The 22,772-nt window shown below is 31.3% G+C and overlaps 1 protein-coding gene across 4 annotated transcripts in view; it reads right to left on the minus strand.

Annotated features, from left to right (window-relative positions):
* The window catches only part of LOC111637982 (mutS protein homolog 5-like), an 84,555-nt gene that overhangs the window by 37,559 nt on the left and 24,224 nt on the right, over positions 1 to 22,772 (minus strand). For 3 of the 4 annotated variants that reach the window (XM_023383594.1, XM_023383596.1, XM_023383595.1), the window contains 6 exons: positions 17,534 to 17,672; positions 17,025 to 17,087; positions 16,454 to 16,525; positions 13,137 to 13,193; positions 8,346 to 8,418; positions 7,759 to 7,868 (listed from right to left, as the gene is read on the minus strand). In XM_023383594.1, coding sequence (XP_023239362.1) covers positions 7,759 to 7,868; positions 8,346 to 8,418; positions 13,137 to 13,193; positions 16,454 to 16,525; positions 17,025 to 17,087; positions 17,534 to 17,672 — 514 coding nt within the window. The remainder of the gene's footprint in view (positions 1 to 7,758; positions 7,869 to 8,345; positions 8,419 to 13,136; positions 13,194 to 16,453; positions 16,526 to 17,024; positions 17,088 to 17,533; positions 17,673 to 22,772) is intronic. The other variant, XM_023383599.1, reaches the window with a different exon arrangement.

Genomic DNA, 22,772 nt, shown 5'->3' on the forward strand with positions numbered 1-22,772 from the left:
TGTGTTTTCTGTAGTTTTTAGTATTTATGACCTGATCCTGTATGGCAATCATGAATCCTTCCGTCTCCCCAAAGAGGCATCCCCAATCTAACCAGCTGTTTGATGCAGTTTTGTCAACAAAATCCTGGGCCAGGTCATAAGGATGCCTGCCATGGAGTGCCTTTCGAGCCCACGATTGCTTCATGGTGTCTATGCTTTTTGTGTGTTGTGTCATGTCTGTATGATGTGAGTGTAAGTTTAATGGTGTGTTATTTAAGTCTGCTAGAGTTACTGCTTTATGTAATTGTGATGTTTCTTGTTTCCTGTAGAAAAACTCTCGCAGTGACTGTATTTGTTTGTAGTGAAGGTTTATTATTATTATTATTTTATTTATTTATTATTATTATTTTTTAATGTATTACTTAGCTTTAATTTGAGTGTGTTTTTCATGTTTGAATGAATCATTTGGTTTTACATCGTATGGGAAAAAATGATTCTCTTTACGACATTTTCATGATATGATCTCAGTGTCGGAACGGATTAATTTCGTATCCTGAGGTACCACTGTAATTATTAGTCATATGTTGTGGAATATTATATAAAACGTAACTTTTTAAAAATTGAATAATGTCTGTAATACGTTTTGGAAGATAATTAATAACGAACTTAATAGATTTTGTTAGAACATAAAGAAGTTTGTATAAATGTTGCAATAGAAACTGAAGATAGCACAAGGTAAAAAAATGTTTTTTTGGTAAAAAACATTTTTCACCTTGTTTTGATTTCTCTAAGAAGTGGTTCTTTAAGAATTAAAAGTCAAAATAAAATAGTGCAATAATTGTAAAATAGTACATATTTTAAAATATAAAAAGGTTAACAGTTTAATTAAGGTATAAATACAACTACACAATAAAAACATAAGAAATGCTAATCAATGTTTGCATAAGTGTTGCAAAGTAGAACATTTTAGAGCAAAGTCAGAGTCAAATTCAATAAAATTCTCTGGTGACTCCAACCCCAAATTTTACTGTTGGTAAAATGTAAAGTATGAAAAATACTTTTTTAATTAGTATCTAAAGAAATAAACTCCACCATACCTTTAAAATGCAGTCTATTTTAAACAGTTATTGAACGTTTTCGGTCAAATTAACACACCTTCTTCAGGATCGACGTAAAGAATTTAAACTTGCCAAACGATAATTCTAAAAACGCACGTTCTACAATCTTCCGAGATTCGATTGCGCATGTACATTTGTTGTTTATAATGACGCCGCTTTCCATGCCAATGCTATTCTATTTGACTCTCGAAAATTTATATTTTGCCCCTTTTCCCTGTAAATTTTATATTTTGCCCCTTTTCCCTGTAAAGAATTTAAAGTTGCCCGTTTGGCAAGTTTAAATTCTTTACGTCAATCCTGAAGAAGGACTGTTAATTTGACCGAAAAACGTTCGATAACTGTTTAAAATAGACTGCATTTTAAAGGTATGGTGGAGTTTATTAATTAATAATGCAGTTAGAGATATAATGTATCTAAAGAAATTTCTTAAAAAACAGACACTTCGATAAATTTAGATATCAAAATATATTCATCTATAAATGCCATTTTATACCAAAATTTTATGTATATCTCACACAATGTGCCCTATATTTTCAGAAAATAGCTTTTATAATTTAAATGAATATTTTCACTTCACCTAGAGAGCTGTATTCTCTAAATAATGCATGTCAGGCTAGGTGTGACCAGAGGGCAGCACCAGACCAGTGATGCCTACGTCAGGACTGACAGCACTGTGTCTTTTAAGGCAGACACAGAAACCTTGTTGGCTGTGGTTTCGGTTTTGCATGAGCGGTTGCATTTGTAGGCGGACTGAGTCTGGGATGGAGACGGCCTGAGAGACACTGCAGCCGAAAGAAGTGCACAACTTAATTATAAAAAAATAATACTCATTTATTTATGTAAACTATTTACACATATACATAGGATAACAGGGAGTTCTGTTATAGCTTTTATATAGCATCATAAAGTGAATAAAGCTTACTTAGCGTAACATACTGGATAAGGCTGATATAGAAAACATAATAGTAGGTACTGGGTTAACAGATTCCTAACAGAGAGAGAGTTTACATTATTACGTGCGATGCTAAATACCTTGATCGACTTGATCAAAGTCTTGAGGTCACCAAACATCCTGATGACAGTGTGGAGAAGATTCAGATAGGTTGGGTAGAGTTAGGCTCCTTTATGGTACTGTTCACTATCAAATGTTTGTTGCTAAGATGTCTATGGCGAATGGCAGTCAAAGGGATCAGTGGTGGGGCACTCACATGAAAAGAAGGAGGTCTGAGAACTCTCCCTGTCGGTTTCAATGTTTATCTTTTTATTTTGAGTGTCCTCCCTCTTGATTTCAATGCCCTTTTTAGGTAATGTTAAGTTTTTTGACCAATAGATGAATTTTAAATGAAAGTTCCTGGTGACACATACGATGAGTCTGTAAGGGTCAACATGGACGTCCGAAGGGGGATATATTAACAAGATCTTAAAAATCTCCTTTACAACATGAAAGGGAGAAATTAACAGTCTCAATTAAATAATAAAAACTTTTTTTTGTACAATATTAAAACAAAGGAAGAATGATGTTGAAAAGACCAAAGTTGGGGGAAATGTGGTTGAAGAGGAATCAACGTTTAGTCACGACTTTGTCCTCTCCTGCGCCTTCCAATGGGTTTCGAATTGTCACCCGGTGACAATGAGAAACCAATGGAAAGGCGACTTTGGGTGAAAAACTGATAAATACACATGATTGAAGGATATGACGTTCTTGGTTCTTGATGCTCCACTTTAGGAGTTTTGCAATCCTGCAGATCAGCAGCGATAGATTTGTTGACTCCTGAAACTTACTGTCACTCTCTCGTGACGTCTTGTTTCACCCAGATTTGCCCTTCTCTGGAGACTTTCCCCCAAAGCTGTGCCGCACGCTCCGGGGCTGTCGATCACAACGTACAACATCGAGGGACTGAAAGGAGAACTTCCAACTGAACGTCGGACTCTTGAGTGGGCATTTCATTCGTTCCCTGAGCTGTGTTACGTCGCAACTTTGCAAAATGTTGTAAGAAACTTTTTGGTAATATAATAAATGGGTTAAAAGATGAAAAGCTTGTATCAGAGAGTTATTGCCACTCCCACACAATAGTCATGACTGCGCGACGATCCTGATAGACACACCCAGTCGGCTAACCCACAAGTCCTCTGGGAAAGGAAGTGACTCTAGGGAGAGAGATGCAATCATCCTCCAGTAATTAAATTGAAAAATTTTGTTTTTGCTGGGATTTAAACTAATTTAACAGTCTGAAGATAAAATTTTTTTTCCTCTCAAAAATTTCAAGTCTGGCTCTCACACTAGGTATGTTTTTGCCATTACACAACAAAAATTATGAAACATGGCACAATATTCGACTGATTTTGCATTTGTAAAAGATATCTTAAACTTTGTATTACATTAGACCCCCTATAACACTGTTGTTAATTCCGTGTTATATGAATTCCATGTTGTACAAGTCACTTAAATTTTACAAATACATGTGCTGGGCTGTGAACAGCTCACGTATTTGTAAAATCTAAGTAGTTGTAAAATCTAAAAGAGGCAAAGGACGAAAAATAAAGAAGTGAAAAAGGTTGAAAATTTACGGGTCCATATTTGCTGAACAGAAGATCTATTTAACATTTCTCACTACCACATCTTTTGTCCTTTCTCATCTTTTCCTCCTTTTCCCAAATTTTGGTCTATAATGCTTTGAGTCACAACTCCAGCTTTATTTAGTAATCCTTCTGCATTCACACATCTCCAAGTATTTGAAAATATTTTCTTTCCACTCAAAAATAAAATATGAATAAAGGTTTACGGCTTTGTGAAACTTTTTTTTGAGTTTATGCCATTGAAATAAATAAATAATAATAAATTAAAACATTTGTCGGTTTTGTTTACACGTTTATTGGGCTGCATCGGAACTTGCCTTGGGCCGCATGCGGCCCGTGGGCTGGACACCACTGATTTAAATCTTTTCTTTATAATGATTAAATTTAAATCAAGTTTTGATAATTAACTAACAAAAGTGGAATTTTTTTTGGCTGATTAAGATGTACATAAAGAAATATACTCGAAAGTTTTTCTGAGGTAAATTCATTATATCCATTTTTTGATTCTCACCATCAATTTTAGTACAACTTTTTATAGAGAAATTTTAAAACATCAACAGCACACTGCAATATATAACAACTAACCTCCAAAAAACCAATAATGGTGCATTTTCTCAAAAAATAAACTGTCACTAACGTTTTCAAACAATAAAGTCCTTCCTCAGGTGAGAAACAGATGAAAAATTCAATAAAAACTCGATGGAACACTTTCTGAAAGAACTCCATAAAACGATTCAAAGGCATCGTTTCGCATGCGCCTTCCTCAGAAGGAGAATGCGCAATGATGTCGTCACTCATTCAAGGTTTCTTTCAAATTGTTTTATGGAGCTCTTTCAGAAAGTGTTCCATCAAATTTTTATTGAATTTTTCGTCTGTTTCTCACCTGAGGAAGAACTTTATTGTTCGAAAACATTAGTGACAGTTTGTTTATTTTTTGAGAAAACGCACCGTTATTGGTTTTTTGGAGGTTAGTTGTTAGAGAAATTTTAGATAAAAACATTTGGATACCTAATGGTATACATGTCACAGTCAAAGTCAGAGTCACACATTTCAAATTTGCCAAGATCAGTGTCAGACTATTTGTTTACTGACTCCACCACACTGGTTTGCATTATCAATCTTTGCTTATAAAATCAGTTTTAACAGCAAAGTTCCTCATCCCTGCTCTACTGTATAACAGCAAGTTATACAGTAGAGCAGGGATGAGGAACCTTTTTGTTCATTAAAGCCACATTACAATTCATTGTCCCTTATAGAGGCCGCATTGAAATTTTTTTTTGACATTTTATCCCTAGGCTTAGGCCACTAAGTAATTTGAAAGTTATGTAATAAAAGAAAGACAGTGTGTGTATTATAAATTTATGTATAATAACTATAGAAAAAAAATAAAGGTCTTAAAATATATATATCAACATTTACATCACAGGCCGCAGAAAGCCACACTTGTTGGTGCAGAAGGCCACACTTGTTGGCCCAAAAGGCTGCATGTAGCTTTAAGGTCGCAGGTTCCCCATCCTTGCAGTAGAGCATCAATTATCTGAAACAATTCGGGACTGGAGTTGTTCGGATAACTGATTTTTCAGATAACTAATCATTTACAAAAAAATATATTAAACACAAAACTGTACTGTATATAATTTGTATCAGACATTTTACAAATACATACCTTACATAATGTAATATATTGAACTAGGCCTACAGTTCAGTTTGGCAGGGAAGGGAAGAGTGCTAAAATGCCACAGTCCTAGCAGAAATTTGAATTTGCCAACTGGAATGCTTTCAGTTAACTGATGTTTCAGTTGATCAGTATTTGGATAATCGATGCTCTACTGTATTATCAAGTATATATTATATGTTTAAGAGAAACATCTACCGTGTTTCCCCGAAAATAAGACAGTGTCTTATATTAATTTTTGCTCTAAAAAATGCACTAGGTCTTATTTTCAGGGGGATGTCTTATATTTCCATGAAGACGAATTCACATTTATTGTTGAACAATACGCTAAACAGGTTCGAGAGAACACCTTGCGACACATTCAACTTAACCTTTTTATAGTGCCACATCGAGCTCAATGACCAATTAGTGCTTACTGAACCGTAGCACTATACAAATGTGATGTGGCGTGATTCCCAGCCGACCAATTAGCGATCACCAGCGATAACATTATGCAAATCTGTGATTCCCAAGCCATAGTCTTATGCAAATCATGCCGTGTGGCGTAATTGTCTGCTGACCAATCAGTGGCTGTACTTTCAACCATCTGTCGATGACCGTTACGACTAAAAAAAAACTTCGCTAGGTCTTACTTTCAGGGGGAGGTCTTATATTTCGCAATTCAGCAAAATCTGTGCTAGGTCTTATTTTCTGCGAATGTCTTATTTTCGGGGAAACACGGTATCAGAACAAATATAATTGTTTGGAAAAATATATTAAATGTCTACTGAAAAATTGATAACTGGCTTCAAACCTTCTATTCTGTAGAGATAAATACAAATTATAAATGGTAAAATAAATATAGTGGAAATAATTAATTTTATTTCATAGAATAATATGCAAACAACTCCACTAAAACCTGATACATTATATTACTAAAGCCAATCAATGCTGTATGTCATCAGGCTAGATAACAGCATTATTAGTATTATAGCCATTATGTAACACGATGACATACAGCATTGGTTGGCTTTTAGATTAATATGTATTTTACTTTTTATTTTAATAAAACATTAATTATTACAATTTACTTTATTAATGCTAAAACTTTTTTTTTGTTTTAGAAAAACTTTTCTTCCTGAAAAATTTCTTTTTATAATATCAGTTTAAAATTTTAGGTACTTGAAAAATTTTTTAATTTGAAATTGTAATCTTTATAATTTCACCTATATATAATAATAATAATAATAATCTTGTCTTGATTTTGAGATGAGATGATAAAGTTTGTAGCTTTCAATACATTTTTTAAGATATAAAACTTTATAGAAAATGATATTAGAAAGAATTTATAGCAAAAACTATATGCTTTAAATCAATAATTGTCTTCATTTTATTGTTAATATTTTGAGATAATTTGAAGTAAATTATCAGCAAGTTATGTTATGTTTCACAATCTAATTTTAAAAATATTAAGGTTAATTTAAGAACTAATTAATATATAAATTTATAGTTCTTTTGGTATATATATCTGGTATTTGAATGAAATATATATTGTATATTTTATATAATAAATTAAATACAGTAGAACCTCGATTATCCGGACTAATTGGGGATGAAGGTAGTCCGGATAAGGAAAAATCCAGATAATCGAAACAAATACTTTAATTTGTCTTTTAATGATAATACAACACGTTTTTTTTTCGATGACATATAAAAGTAAATACTGTATTTAAACCGTGATCAAATTTTCAAGAAACAAACGTTTGTATTGAATTTGGACTACTACTGACAACACTAACAGACTACCTATTGTTTAAAAGGCCCTCTGGTAGTGCAAGAAGACGGATTTTATAAAATAAAAAGCAGTTGAAACTGCATTTTTATGAATAAAAGTTTGACAAACTATTTATCGTTTTATAACAAGTAAAATTTTTTCGTCGCGTTTGCGGCTTTTAAGTAATGCATAAACCTTCGAAACGCGAGGCCCTTCGGACCGCAAGGCATAGGCGGTGGCCCACGTTGCTCATGCCTTATGCCGCCCTTGGTCATAGAAATGATGTAATTTGAAAATAAATTATTTATAAATATGTATGTCAGGTTATATTTTTATTACGACGCAAAATATATTTAAGAGTTTACAACCACTGTGCCGGGTGAGACGTTGTTGAAACAAAAAAAGTTATGTATTCCATCATGTACATAAACAGTATCGTAATTTGCCAAGTGCAAATCAGCAAATTCGTAAAATTTTTGTTTATTTTGAACAATCTAGATAATCGAAAATCCGGATAATGGAGGTCCAGATAATCGAGGTTCTACTGTATTTAAAAATAGAAGTTTTAACAATTGGTAAATGTAAAATTTTCAGATATGTTGTTTTAATTTATATTTTTAAGAATTAAATTCATATTATATAGAACAAATAATTACTTGAGGTAAATAAATAACACTGCATTCTTGAATTTCAGAACTTAATTTTTCTAGTTCTTTTTGAGCTACTTTAGTCATAAAATCTGGTAGACCATTATATGTTCGTTTTTCTAAAAAGTTAAAAGAAATTATTTAGACAATATACTTTGAATATTTAATAATAAAAATTTGAAAAAATAACTTGTTTACAAAATTTTAATTTAAAACAATATTTTTTAGACAGTGAAGATTAATTTTATACAGTGTGTTGCAAAAAATTTGACACATGTTAATGTCAGCATATATGTAAGATTTCTATTTCAATAGTGAATGGTCCTATGCTTAAAGCATAGTGACATATTATGATTTTTCATATCATGATAGTGATCCCAGAATTTTATTAAAATAACCAAATTTTCAAAAATAATGAAACAGATTCAAACTGTGTCTCATTCAACTTTCTAAAACTTAAAAATAAGAACTACCTTACTTTTTTAATTTTAGGTATATTATTTGTATATTTGTAATTTTATATGTTTATATATATACATACACATAAACAAATAAAATTAAATGGAATAAAATCAAAATATTTTTTAAATACATACTGTAATCTAGCCGTTCATCTACTCCAGGTTTCACAACAAAATGATTTTGATTATCTGACTCTTGAAAATCAATCTGCAAACATTAAAATAGAATTATTATATTAAAAATATAAAAAGAAAAAATTAATTATATTTACATAACAAATAGTCAAGGGAGAAAAAGAAAATATTAACATAAAACTGAAAACATATTGAAGTAATCATCTTATTAACTTCTGTTCTTCAGATTTATACAGTAAATTGAATGATCCCCAAAATAGAGTATTTGTCAAAAAAATATTCTTGTATTTAGTAAAAATAATAAAGATAACTATATGGATTTGTGAAATATATTATATATTTAAAACTATAACAAAAAGTTATTTATGATTATATTGTGATGTACTGTATATGTGAAAGTACGTACCCCGACAAAAAGAAAACATACAAATATTCATAAAAAGAAAAAATCATGATCCCCACATGATAGTGACTGACTGAACCCTAGTCAGGAGGCCTGGTATGAAGATGGCCAGCCTAAATAACCTAGCAATTTAGTGCACTGAAAATGATTTAGCTCAGGGGTGGCCAACATGAGGCCCGCAGGCCGCATGCGGCCCGCCGGGAGTTGTGTTGCGGCCCGCGGAGCTAGGTCAAATGAACATAAATGTTAACTTTATTGTAATATCACCAAATGAACATTAGAAGAGTTAAGAAGGTTTGGAAGAGTTCTATGTATTTGGACAAGGATAAATATCTTGCGTTTTACAAACATGCTCTGTCAATGGTTACGCTATTTGGAAACACGTATGCGTGTGAACAACTTTTTAGTCGCATGAAGTATATCAAATCACAAGTGAGAACACGAATTACTGATGTTCATTTGGAAAACTGTTTGCGTGTAGCGACAACATCAGTCCAGATCAATTTTGATGCACTTACTTGTTAGTTCTGTAAAACAAAGTCAAATTTTTAAATTGTCTAATAAATATGTTTCTCGGTTATTAAATAAATGATTCTCGGTTATGTTTTATTTTCTTCAAAAAAATAAATATACCTATTTTTTGTGTTTTTTTACATTAAATCAGGCAAGTGTTTGACCACGATCTCACCTACTGGAAAGCAACGATGCAGATGAAGGTGTAGCACGCTTGCTTGTTTACTTTAATTTTAAAAAAATTTGGTGCGTGGCCCGGCAGGAAATATTATTTTTGAAATTTGGTCCGCCTGCTAAAAAGGTTGGCCACCCCTGATTTAGCTAAACAAATAAATTTTAGTGATGTAATCAAAAAATTTGCTTCGGTAAGTCAGAAAATTTACTGCAAAATAATTTAATTGATAGTTTCTTGGGTTTTGTCTTATTGATGTGCTTTGTTTTTCAATTTCTGTCTTTCTTTCAGTTCTTGTGTTGGTTCCTATTTTGTTTTTGCTTTTAATGTCATGTTAGTCATTGTAAAATTTGTCAGTGTAATTCCTCTGTTCTCTCTAATAAATCTAATCTATGTTTTTGTAAATGCATGCTTAATTTGTGAATGAAAATAATATTTTTTCATTTATCTGCCTTATCATATCCCAAAGCAGCCATGGGATGAGTGGTTATGTCTCTTGCCTCACACCAAGGTCTTGAGTGGGGAGGGAGAGAGGGAGGGGCTCGCCGATGATCCTGGTCTGGGGCTCTGCTACAGGAAGTGGGGGCCATGGAAATAATAACTTTATTTTTGCATGTTATTTTCAGTTAGGTTTGCGACATAAAAAATATGGACTAATAATATTTATGATCAAAGTAAAACGAACTATGATTAAGGCTTAAAAACAAACTTAATACTATGGAAGAAGGGAGGTGATAGATAGATAGATACAGAAAATATAAGAAATAGGATTAGAAGAAAGTGGGTAGTCAGGCTTTGCATTAATCATGGGTGGGATGCCAACTCTGGTTTCTTTTTCTTGGGAAAAAGGATGATCTCTCTTTTCCAAGCTTGCCTTGGTATCTCGTATGAGCCTCTTCTCATCTCCAATCACTGCCAGAAACACGACCTGAAGCACAACCTTTCACATCCTTTCCTAGCGACATCCAAGCCAAGAGTGTCTGTTACTCCACTCCTTAGCCCTCAGGACCTCTTTCTCTTCTTTTTGTTCTAAGAATTAGTTATCACCGCCCAAGGGAAAGGGTTAGGGAAAAAATTCTAGAAGGTATAGAACAATGGAACAAAGAATAAAGAAGGAAACTAAACTAACTTTAAATTAACATATATACAAAATATGATGGTGTACAGCCACAATATATCATAGATTCATAGTTAATTATTTTTAAAATCAGAGATTTTACTGAATTATCAGTCTATGATTAGACTACTATTTTTATTTTTAAAGTTTAAAAACTAAATAAATAACTTGCAAAAAAGAAAGAAGTTAGTGAAACTATGGAAAGAGCAAAATAGATGTAATTAAACACAGAGAAAAACTCATTTTAATCAAAAGAACTCATAGTTAGTTAAGATTTAAAACTTAACAACTGTTTAACTCCTTAAAATAAAATTGTTAACTATGTTATACTTTTAAGTATTAGTTTCTGAACATGAATCCATTCAAAATAACATGCAACAATTCTTTATTATGCTGTTATAATTTATTAGTGAAATTTCACACATTCAATTAATGAAATTAGTCAATCAATTAAACAAAATATTTTCTTCCTTATAAAATCAGAATTTATTAAAACTGAAAAATACCAATATAAAAGCAATGATACTGTAGTGACTCCTGTAGACCGAAATCCACAGAGTATCTGAAGAAAATAATGTGATAAGGACTCAATAATTGGCCAAAGACATGTGCACATAATCAACAAAAAAATTATTTATTTTAACAACACTAGGTATGATTGCACTCAATACAAAAGACAAGAGAACCTGGTGGTACAATTAATACGATTCAATGCATGCAACACAACTGATTCATGTCTTACAAACTAAAAAGATTTACACATATATATATATATATGTGTAAATCTTTTTAGTTTGTATATATATATTGTTATGTATATATATATATGTATATGTGTGTAAATCTTTTTAGTTTATAAGACATAAATCAGTTGTGTATATATATAAGACATGAAGGTGTGTATATATGTATATATATATATATATATATACACCTCCATCTCCTCTATACATTTATTTCATGCAATAGCCCTAGAAAATCCACGATGACACGTTGGTTGCTAATATGATGAAAACGTATACGTACTAAATTTCAATATTTCAAAACTAAATGTCCCATTGGAGTCCTTGGGTGATCTCAGATGCACAATGTATGCTACTAGCTGATATCTCACTATTTGGATACAATGGAAACAGATTGTCCTATCCCATTGAAGATGTCTCTTTGTTGATGGCAACCATCACAAATGTCTCGCTTGAAGGTTCCAACTAATTTCTCACTTTTTGTCTTTCCAGAATAGTCCAAAGGGGGGAAAGAGAGCTAATAATGTACGAGTTCCTCAATTTATACTTCCTGCAGTCTGGAAGTAGGCCTCTTGCACATGACACTACCCCAGACCAATCAGAGGCTCCAATCATTGCACTCTAGAAAAGACGACTCCAGGGCAAAAGAGGAAAGGATCACGTGATACACCATACAAAATTTAAAAAAATAATAATAATAAAAATAATAACAGAACATTAAGTACAAAAAAAACAAAGACAAACAAAAAATATATATATAACACATAGTCATATAGCACTACAATACAGAAATTAATAATTAAATGAATTTTTTATTAAAGTTAAACAAGATTATCTTTTAATAGTTTTAATATATTAATGAAATAATTTAAAACAAATTACAGTAAACCCCAGCTAACTTGGACTTTGCATAACTCAGCTAAATTGTTTCTTGACAATAGAAAAATTATAATTAAATTAATGAATGTATTTGATACTGTATCTGGAAGTCTTTGCAATATTATGCATTATATTATTGTAGTTAGTACTAGAGACTGTACATTGCTCTATACTGTACTGTAATAAATTTTTTTTTACATTTTCCATTTCCTGTAATAATAAATTCAACAGTATGAACTATTAAAGTTCAGTAAAACTTCAGTATAAAACTGATCATAATAAATTACTGTATAACAACATTCTCTTTTTCCACATCATCAGAGAAAACACTCCACTAACTTGAATTTTTGTAAATTTTGACACTTGCCCTATTAGTCCAAGTTAGTAGAGGTGTACTGTATTAAAATTTAGAAATGTCTAATAAAAAAGATGAGATCAAAATGATTTTCAAGACAGAGAATCTATAAAAACTAAAATCAAAATTATTAATAAAATTTAATAATTACAAATGATGCCTACTTCTAATAATAAAATTTCCCAGTGATGCATTATAGCTTCATTGGGCCCAGATGAATTTGAATTATGGAAACCCATGTACAGTGTTGACTTCAGACATTTTTCTTTGGGGGAATTTTTGGGGGAAAATATTTTCTTAAAAAAAAATTGGTTTGGGGCCCCATGGAACAAAACTTAGAACCACGGTAGGAATAAAACAAAAACAAAACTGCTTGCTTTAGGAAACCAAATATGTTTTAATGAATAATGGCAATAATTAATTAATTAATAATAATAATTTATGAAATAAAGTGTTTTCATATATTGAAAACTTATTTTTAGATTATTGATAATAGTAAAATTTTTACCTCTGCTATAAAACTTAAGAAAAGTAAAATTAAAATGAAAATTTTAATTTTCTTAATTTTCTCAAGGTTAAAGTTTAATGTTAAAATATAAATAAACTTACTATTTTGTTTATTAATGAAGAAATACGACATAAATCTGTTGTAAATGTTTCAGTTATCTATAAAGAAATATTTCAGTTAAAACTTTAGAGAATTAATCTTAAACAAATGTAAAATATTATAAAATTATATTTTAATTGCAAAATATTAAATAAACTAATTTTAATAATAGTGTAGCTACTGTTCAAATTGCCATTGTTATAAATCTTGCTTATTGTACTGTAATTTAATNTAATTTACAATTCCTCCGAGACTGCATATTAATCAATAAAACAAAACATACTCTAACACCTTGTAAACATGCAGCCGAATTTATTAATTTCTAATGTTTTCGGTCATGTTAAACCTTTATAAAAAAAATAACTGTAAAAGTCATACACTTAACACATTTGCATGAATGAGCAGGCTTTTCAAACATTTTTGAACAATATTCTATTGAAAATTAGGTGCGCCATCTTTATCAGTAGCTAATATTAAAACATAAAAATAAAAAATAAATATGTTTTTTATTTTTATGTTTTAATGTTTATAATCTGTTGCAACATGTACAATGATATTTTCAGTTTTCTATAACTATTGTTCACAGATCTTGGACAACCTAAGCAATTTAATAATTCAAACAGCCTTTACACTTATTAATATTCAGACTGTAGTCAGAATGTATTGTATTTGTGACATCTTTAAAATACTGTAATACTTTAAAACTCAGCATTTGTTTGCCATTAATTTATCAGTTAGCTAAGGGTGTAATTTTTTCACGCTATAATATTACATAAATTTGGTGTTAATTTTTATTTATTTTTTTGATATTCCCAGTTTTAAAAATTATTAAATAAATAACGAATTATCATTAAATATTAATTACAGATTCTGTCAATAAGCTTTTAGGTTTTAATATTTTAATAATTAAAAAAATTGCAAAACTAAAACATAATTATAACACCATTAAATATAGATAAAGTTAAATGAATAATAAATACATGGTATGTTCAAAAAGTTCATGGAAAATAATTTTTTCACCTATTTTATTGACTATGTATATTTAGACATTTCCCTCAAAGTACTGTATTCACCTTCTGCAACAATACAGCAGCCATAGAGTACTTTGAAAACATCTTGTAACCCTCATTCACAATTATCTGAAGTATACGTTTTGCAGCAGCAATCACTTCATCTGTGCTGTTGAATTTTTGGCCTTTCATGTGTGTTTTCATGCAGGAAAACAGGTGAAAATAACACAACACAAGATCTTGTTAGGTGTATTAAGTTCACGGGTTGGATGTCACGCCAACTTATGTCAATCAAAACTTCTTCTTCCAAGAACGTCAGTCTATGAGGCGTTAAATATACAACACAAGATCTGGTGAGTATGGAGGATGTAGAACTGTGATAGAATGTTTACTCAGATACCTCTGAGTAAACATGTCTGAGTAAACAGAATCTTGTCCATCCTCCACAAGAAGGACTCAATAAGCAAGTGCACATTAAACTGTACTCCAAAATCTTGCTTTCACCCTGTCTAAAAATGCATGCATAGATATGTTGCAAACTGATTATGACATTACTACTAGAGGATTTGATCCCGGGATCTCAAAAATCGGGATCCCGGGATCCCGACAACTTTTCAGTCCCAAAATTTTCGGGATTAAGTTTTCCTAATCCCGAGATTTTCGGGATTGACATCATTTTAAAAAAGTTGCAAAATAGACTGCATGAAGCGAAACGTTCAGTGCCAGTGCTTTTAACAGAATTGCTTGCCTATCATTTTAATATAAAATACAAGAAATTTTATTCCAAGCAAGCAGCAGAAATTAACCTAGCGGGCTTGCGATGCTTGCTTGGAATAAAACTTCTTGTATTTTCAACTAAAATGATAGGCAAGCAGTTCTCACTGGGTTACTTGGTAATATACTTCATTTTTGTATTTTTGAATTTTCGCGGGCGCCAATCGATTTTCTGGCGCAGTCGAGAGCACTACTCAGTGCGTTTTACCTGTCAATGTGTCAGCCATCTTGTTTTGCCAGTGTAGTTAATATAGACCCGACGCCTCTCGCTTAGGGGGGTCGACCTTAGGTGAAAAGGTTACGACCCTCGCCTTGCCCGCGATCTGTCAGGATGATGCGAGAAAGTCTTTTTACGTTTCGGGGTAGTGGTTTGCTGGACGCTGAGAGACTCACACAGAGACCGAATTTACAAAATTAACGCGTTTATTTTTAGAAAGACATGCTTACAATGATCGAAACAATCGGGATTGTAGCCTTTACTCCTACAATCCCGATCCGTGTCGACCGGACTGTTTTCTTCCATCCTCCCCGTGTCCTCGAAGCTTATAAGTATTTACTAACGATTCCTCCAACTTCCATCAAACCTAAACGCGTTTTCTCAGCAGCTGCATATATGTGCAACAAATTGAGAAGCAGACTTGGTGATGAGACACTGGATGCGTTGTTATTTCTCAGATCATATTTTCGCAATTCAAATTAGAATGTTCCTATTAGATTAGTTTTCTTTATATTTAAGAAAAATGTGACTGATTAATATTATTTTTAAATACTTTTTGCTAAGAAACTTACTTTACTACCTACTTACTAGGTTGTTATATGAAAGTAGTCTATTTAGTCGATGTTAAGAGAGATTTTTGTTAATTTTCAACGTTTATTTGCATAGTTTGTTACATAAAGGTTTTTTCAATTTATGTGAGTTTAAAGAGATCTCAGTGATGCTTAAAAAAGAATAAATTTAACATGAAACAGTGATTTTAAGTCTGGTTAGTCTGACTCTAAGTCTGATTAGTTAGAGTGATTAAATTAACTAGGTGTATACCGTAAAATACGTTGATTTTTGTCTAAATTTTGATTTTTGATTTCTGTAAGATTTTCTTAATTTTTATTAACCTTCAATACCGAAATAATCCCGGGATCCCGGGATTGAATAAGTATAATTCCGAAATCCCGGGATTAGAAATAAGGACCGGGATCGAATTCCCTAATTACTACCTTGTGCTGTGACTCAGTATACAGTTGTCAACCATTTTAAAAAAAATCTGAGTCATTCTCATTCCACCTACACACATTCAAAAAGTTTGCAGAAAATGTCTGTAATGTATCATACATAAATTTCATACATACAAGATGTTAGAGACCACTCAAACCACATGCTTTCCAAGAAAATTTGTTGTATAAAGCTGGGGAAAACTTTTTCATAGTCAAAGCTCATATTGTTGTCAAATAAGACCCAACCAAGCCATACTCTGAATTTGCATATCAGAATAGAGATCAGTTTTTAATTAATAAAGACAAACATCTTACATTGTACTTACTTTTCTAAAAATATAAATAGACTGTGGCTGCATTCGACATATATCTTTTATAAGAACAGAATTATAAACAGTCTGTTAAATGAATGAAAACTAGTATTAATCACTTAAAGAGATTGATGTTAACTTTATTAATGAAAATTTTTAAATTAATATTAAAACTGATTTGGTTANATATTAAGATAATACAAATATACAGAGGATTTATAAAAGCTTAAGAAAATATAAACTTTAATTTTATAAAAGCATAACTATAAAATTTAAACTACAAATCAATATCATAAATTGTTGAATAAGCTCTTAAGTAATGTTAAAGAATGAATGATACTTATCTAAAACTTCATGTAAGTGCATAAAGATAACAATTACGTAAATTGAATAAAAAAAGTTTTAAATGTAACTGAAAATTTGGAGAAAATATAATTATTTTATAAATATTTTTATCATTAGACTTTCTTTAGAAAATTGCATCTATTTTTTAAAAAATTACAAATTATTTTCAGATATTTATTTGAATATATTAGTAATATATTTATAAACAATAAAACAGGAGTAATAAACAAAATTATTATACCTTATATAATGCTTTCCAATCATTAACTGAAGCATGAGAATTTAACATATGAGAGAGAATACGCTATTAAATAATAATTTTGAAGATTAATTGAATATTTTAAGAAATTTTAATTACTAAAATTACATAATTAAAATATATTGAATGCAATGACAGCTGAGCTAAGATTAATTCATCACGTAAAAGAAGGTAATTTATTTATTTTCCCATTTAATTTACCTTTTTAATTTATCTACGGTAGATAATTTGTTACTGTTTGTAAGTTCTTATACAAAATTTTATTACGATAATTTATTATTCTAGTAATTTTAAAATCAAACATCATTACTAAAATAACATAAAATAATTCACAAATTAGCTTACATTGAAATATTTATTTTATTTATTCTAATAAGAGTTCCTTCTATCAGAAAAATTTAATATTTTTTATACTAAATTAGACACTTTATTTTTGTTCTTTCACTAATAATTATTTTATTTCTTTAAAATATTTTATAAGTAATGCTTACTGGAATGTATTTTATATTTTTTAAACAATTCTGCAAGTTATAAACAACTTCAACATTTTGAGGTGTAACAAAATAAGCAACTGCATCCTGTCTTTGTTTTAAAATTTCTAGATCTTGAGTAGGCTGTAATAGCAATTTCCTACAAAATATTTATAAACTTTAACTTAAAATATTCTAATATTGTTCAGTAAACAACTTTATAATATACACATATGATAATGTGCATGTGAAAATTACAGTAATTCATTATTTTGCAAAAGATTAAATCTTTGCAAAAAAAATATTAATTTACTAAGTGTAATTCCATAAAATGCAGATTTCAGTATAACACTACTACAGTAAAACCTGTGTAAATCAGAATCAAATGATACTGAATTATTTTTCCACTCTGGCAGGTTTCTGTTTTGAATGAGTTTTAGTATTTTTTTTTTTAAACTTGAAACTACATCAGATAAATATCACACAGATAAGTTCAGTTTTTACAGTAAAATCATTTTTATATGCATTAAAATAATTTATTACTAAACTTAATAAAAAGTTCCAACTAAAGATGGGAGTATTCAAATGCAAGAATTGAGAATTATTTGATTTTAAAACATTCTTGTTGTTTCCAAGGGCTTGTGCTAGATATATAAATACTAAAGAGTTCACTATAATTAAAGAATCTTCAAATACCGGATTAAAATACAAAAATAATCCCTCATCAAACCCTTTAACCGGTATTAAACAAGAGTAAAATTACATGCAAACGTTTTCGGATCCCTCCCTGGGTCCTTTCTCAAGCAACTATCCTTCTTTAAAATTCGTTAGAACGAAGACCAGTAGAACGAACTTCTTCAAAACTGTGATATTCGAAAAACTACTTCTTCCGAACCACATTCGAAATTCAAATATCAATGTGAATCACGTGCATTCCAGTATTACGTAATGTAATGCTCGTTTTTCTTAAAAAGGTTTTTATGGATTTTTACGTTAACGAAAAAATAAAGAAAAAATAAAATAGCATATCAGCGGGTATGAAGTTTTAATACCCTATTTACTATATGTATTTATTAATGTGAATCCTCCTTCTGGAGTAGGGCCTGCCATGCTAGGGACAGGGTAATCTTATCCCTCGAGTTAATAGGTGCAAAAGTGTTGTATGCTTTGCAAATTTCCATTTGTTCTAACCACTTGAGGTGGTCTGTAAATGGTGTAGTAATGAGGAGTTTGGCGTTGTCGAAGTTTGCCAAAATCTCTGGGTCTGACGCATACATGGATAACGACATAGAACCCCTTTTGTGGAGGAAGTCCCTTTATCATTTTTTGAACATCCCTGTATCAAAAAATAGCTAAAAAACAAGGAGTACGCTTATCATACAAAAGATGCCCATCTATGTTTAAGCTTCTATGCAATGAAAAAGATAAACCTAACAAGTATAAGCTACCAGGGGTATACGCTGTCTCTCTCATGGACCATAGATTTGGGAGGGAATTGGTCTACATTGGCACTACTAGACGTGCTATTGGTGTCAGATGAACTGAACACTGACGAGACATCCTCCACATTGTTATCCATGTATGCGTCAGACCTCTAACGAATCATCACCCCCTTCACTACAAAATTCCGATGCCGAGGGACAAGGCTAACACCAAATTCGTACTGCATTGAACAGACTAGTGGCTAGTATAATGTTATTTTTTTAATTATTGTACGATATAACGAATAAAATATCTAATTATTCTTAATATAATGTTTTACTATATCGCCCAGAAAATTGTTTTTCGCCCCCCAAAATATAAATTGTTACTAATCGCCCCCTCAACATGGAAAAATGCCCACATGGGGGTGATATCGCCTCCGTTGAGAAACACTGCACTAGGCCATTGGAAATTCTAAATGGATTATAACAGAGACCAATTATTCTATTATGATTCTATTTTGGCTTCTTGAGGAATTTTAACATCAAACATCCAATATACAAAGTGGGCCATTATAATCATCCACTTTCCAATCTTTACAAACAAATTGCTAAAGACAATGATATTAATCTAGCATACAAACAGAACCTTACAATTTAATCTTATTAAGGAAGTGATTTGTTATTTATTGATCTTTAGAGATCAATATATAACAAATCACTTCCAGGGTCTACTCTAAACTAGGTTTTCGTTAAAATGTTTGTCTACTCCATCCCCCATGATGGGGGATGGAGTAGACAAATATTTTAACAAAAACCTAGTTTACACAGAAACTACAAGATCATTGGACAAATGGATTAAAAGGAGCATATATGCTCTATAAAAAAGGCCTATCTCCACCACCCTGAGTTCATACATAATCAAAAATGACATTGATATAGCTTATGATTAAGCTCACATTATACATCCCAGCTATAATTGGTCCAACGTAAAACACCTGGAAAGGTTGAAAATCTTCAAGGCATCTTTTAAAGACCAGCAATTAGTTATGGGAGGCAGAAGCATTCTCCCATACTTGAAGATCTTTATTTCATATTCCCTTTTTAAGATTCAATCTCATCTTGCAAACCTAAATGCCATCATCGATCACATCAGTTACAACCAATAGTATTACCCTATGTTAATTTTTTTTTAAATTTCCTGTTCTATCTTCCAAATTCCATTTGGAAGATAGAACAGGAAATTAAAAAAGCAACCTGAAGATGATAGTTTAAGTTTGTCAAAAAACATTTATTTTTATTAAGTATTTCTTAAATTAAAATTTTACTGCTGGATTTTCTGGTTTTTAGTTTTTTTTAATGTTTTTCATATCCCAAAATCTAATTTCCACATCGGACAGGTTTACAGCTTATGATAAAACTTAATGTAAAAAAATTCTCTCCATTCCAAAGAAATTTTTCCATTTAGCCAGGTTTCCATTTTATTCAGGTTCTATTTTAGATAGGTTTTAATGTATAAATGATTATAGTGTTTATATCATTGAAATATTTTAAAAAGTTTTAATTCATTGACTCATTTCATCCAAGTAAGATACAAATTATTCTAAAAACTCAATAACAATTTAGAAATGAAATTTTCAGATTTAAACTATAAAATGTTCAATTATATTATTTATAATTAAAATACAACGATAAAGTATTTTAAAAAACTGATTAAAAAAACATTTGACAACTAATAAATAGTGAGTTATACTTATTATTATGTTAGGTTTAGTGAGTTATACTCAGTTGACACTGGTGGCTGTGTACTATGCCAGACAAGAGTCAAGGCATAGCAACCAAAAACTAAAATTAAATAAGTGTGTCAGTGTCTGTATTCAGGAATTTCCTAACAATATGGCATGTATTCAATATAGTGGCCTTCTGTAGTGTGATGTATGTATTTCTATTCAATTGTAATGTTCCCAGGCTTTGTAGTGTGTGTGGTATCATACCTGTACAGGAGAGAACGACAGGTACAATAAGCACCCTTTCCATCCTCCACAGATGCCTTATTTCCTGGGTGAGTTCTGTGTACTTGCTAATTTTTTCAGTGCACGTGTTTTGTATATTGTGAGTGTTTGGAATGGCTATGTCTATAATGTATGTGATTTTATTGTGTTTGTCAATGAGTGTGATGTCTGGTCTGTTGTGGTAAATTGTTTTATCTGTGATTATGGCTCTGTCGTAGTACATTTTGTGCATGTTGTTTTCCAATATTGTCTGTGGGATGTATTTATAGTATGGTTCGTGGATGTCTAATTTGTGTTTCTTTGCAAGTTCTTGGTGTATTGTATTTACTACTTAATTACTTGTGTCTGTGTAAATAATCTGTCTGTGCCAGGAGCTTACAACCTGAAGTGATGTGTTGTATAGTTTCTGGCATGATGTGACATTTTCTGCATGTGTCATTTGTGAGTGTTGTATCTTTGAGTATGTATTTTCTGTAGTTTTTAGTATTTATGACCTGATCCTGTATGGCAATCACGAATCCTTTCGTTTCCCCAAAGAGGCATCCATAAGCTAACCAGATGTTTGACACTGATGATAAGCCATAACATTTTAAAATATATATAATTTCAAATCAAAATGGCAGAAGATATACTTCACAATTCAAAACATGGAAGAAACCAAGATTTCTCTGCAAAGAAAAACTGTTTTATTCTTGGTGATTGGACAAAGCAGAAGAATGAAGACAACCCAGTCTCCCACACCCTATACCCTATACCAGGAGTGGTCAACAGTTTTTGCCCCTGGGCCGAATTGGAAAGAAAACTTTTTTCACAGGCCAAACCAGAGGCTGCCCTAGGAAGATTTTCAGGTGGTGCAAGATCTCATTGTGGTGTCACCCTGTAGAGACTAAATTGTATATAGAGATTACAGATACATTTTTCACATTATCATGCATTATCGACATTCTATGCTGTGCTTAAGACATTTGTAATGGAGCATTAGCTCTGAACGCACAGTGAGTTGACTTTTTTTTTTTAGGCGTCAGAATTTTTTGTTGAGCTGTTTGGACTTCAGTAGCTAATATTGAAAGATTAATCACTGGCTGCATAAATTCATTAGATGGGCCAGATCCGGCCCACAGGCTGTATGTTGGCGACCCCTGCCCTATACCATAAAACATACCATCTGCCATTCCAATCTGAAAACATATGCAATAACTTCATTTTTATAACTTGTTTTTTAACAATACTGTAACAATAATTTAATAAATAGCTTAAATTTCTTGTTACATTTATTTATTTATTTTAAACAATGCTTTAAGGAATATATAAAAATTCTCTTCTGCAAGCACCTCTTTTTTTCCACTTAAAGAGACTAATGTGAGAAGCTGAGGGCTTAGGGGTAATAGTTCTAAGCTTTTTTTTTGCATCAAGGATGATAAATCCTCACTCAAGCATCACTGGATGGGAGATCTGAGCGATGAGAGAGCAGATAAGCCAATAGGATCCATTCTCCGAATTAAGACAGGGAGATAGGTTAACAAATAACAATAATTTAATAAACTACACTAAATGAAGGAATACATTAACTGTATATACAACTACACTCAGGTCTTTGCTTGGATAATACATTGTTAGATCTTGCCTATTAACTATGCTAAAGACCGAGAGAGAGAGTTTACAATTCTAAGTAAAATACCTTGGAGAGAATGATGATGTCTTGTGATACTGTTCATTCAATGGTCACAAACCGATTGTGGATCTAGTCAAGGTAGTGTTGGGCTATCATTGGATTTCGTAGGAAAGATGAGAGTTGGGCGGACCGAAGCCTCAATTATGGTGGGACGT

Source organism: Centruroides sculpturatus, unplaced genomic scaffold (genome assembly GCF_000671375.1).
Source record: "Centruroides sculpturatus isolate CEXI.00-Female unplaced genomic scaffold, Cexi_2.0 scaffold998, whole genome shotgun sequence".
Classification (NCBI taxonomy): domain Eukaryota; kingdom Metazoa; phylum Arthropoda; class Arachnida; order Scorpiones; family Buthidae; genus Centruroides; species Centruroides sculpturatus.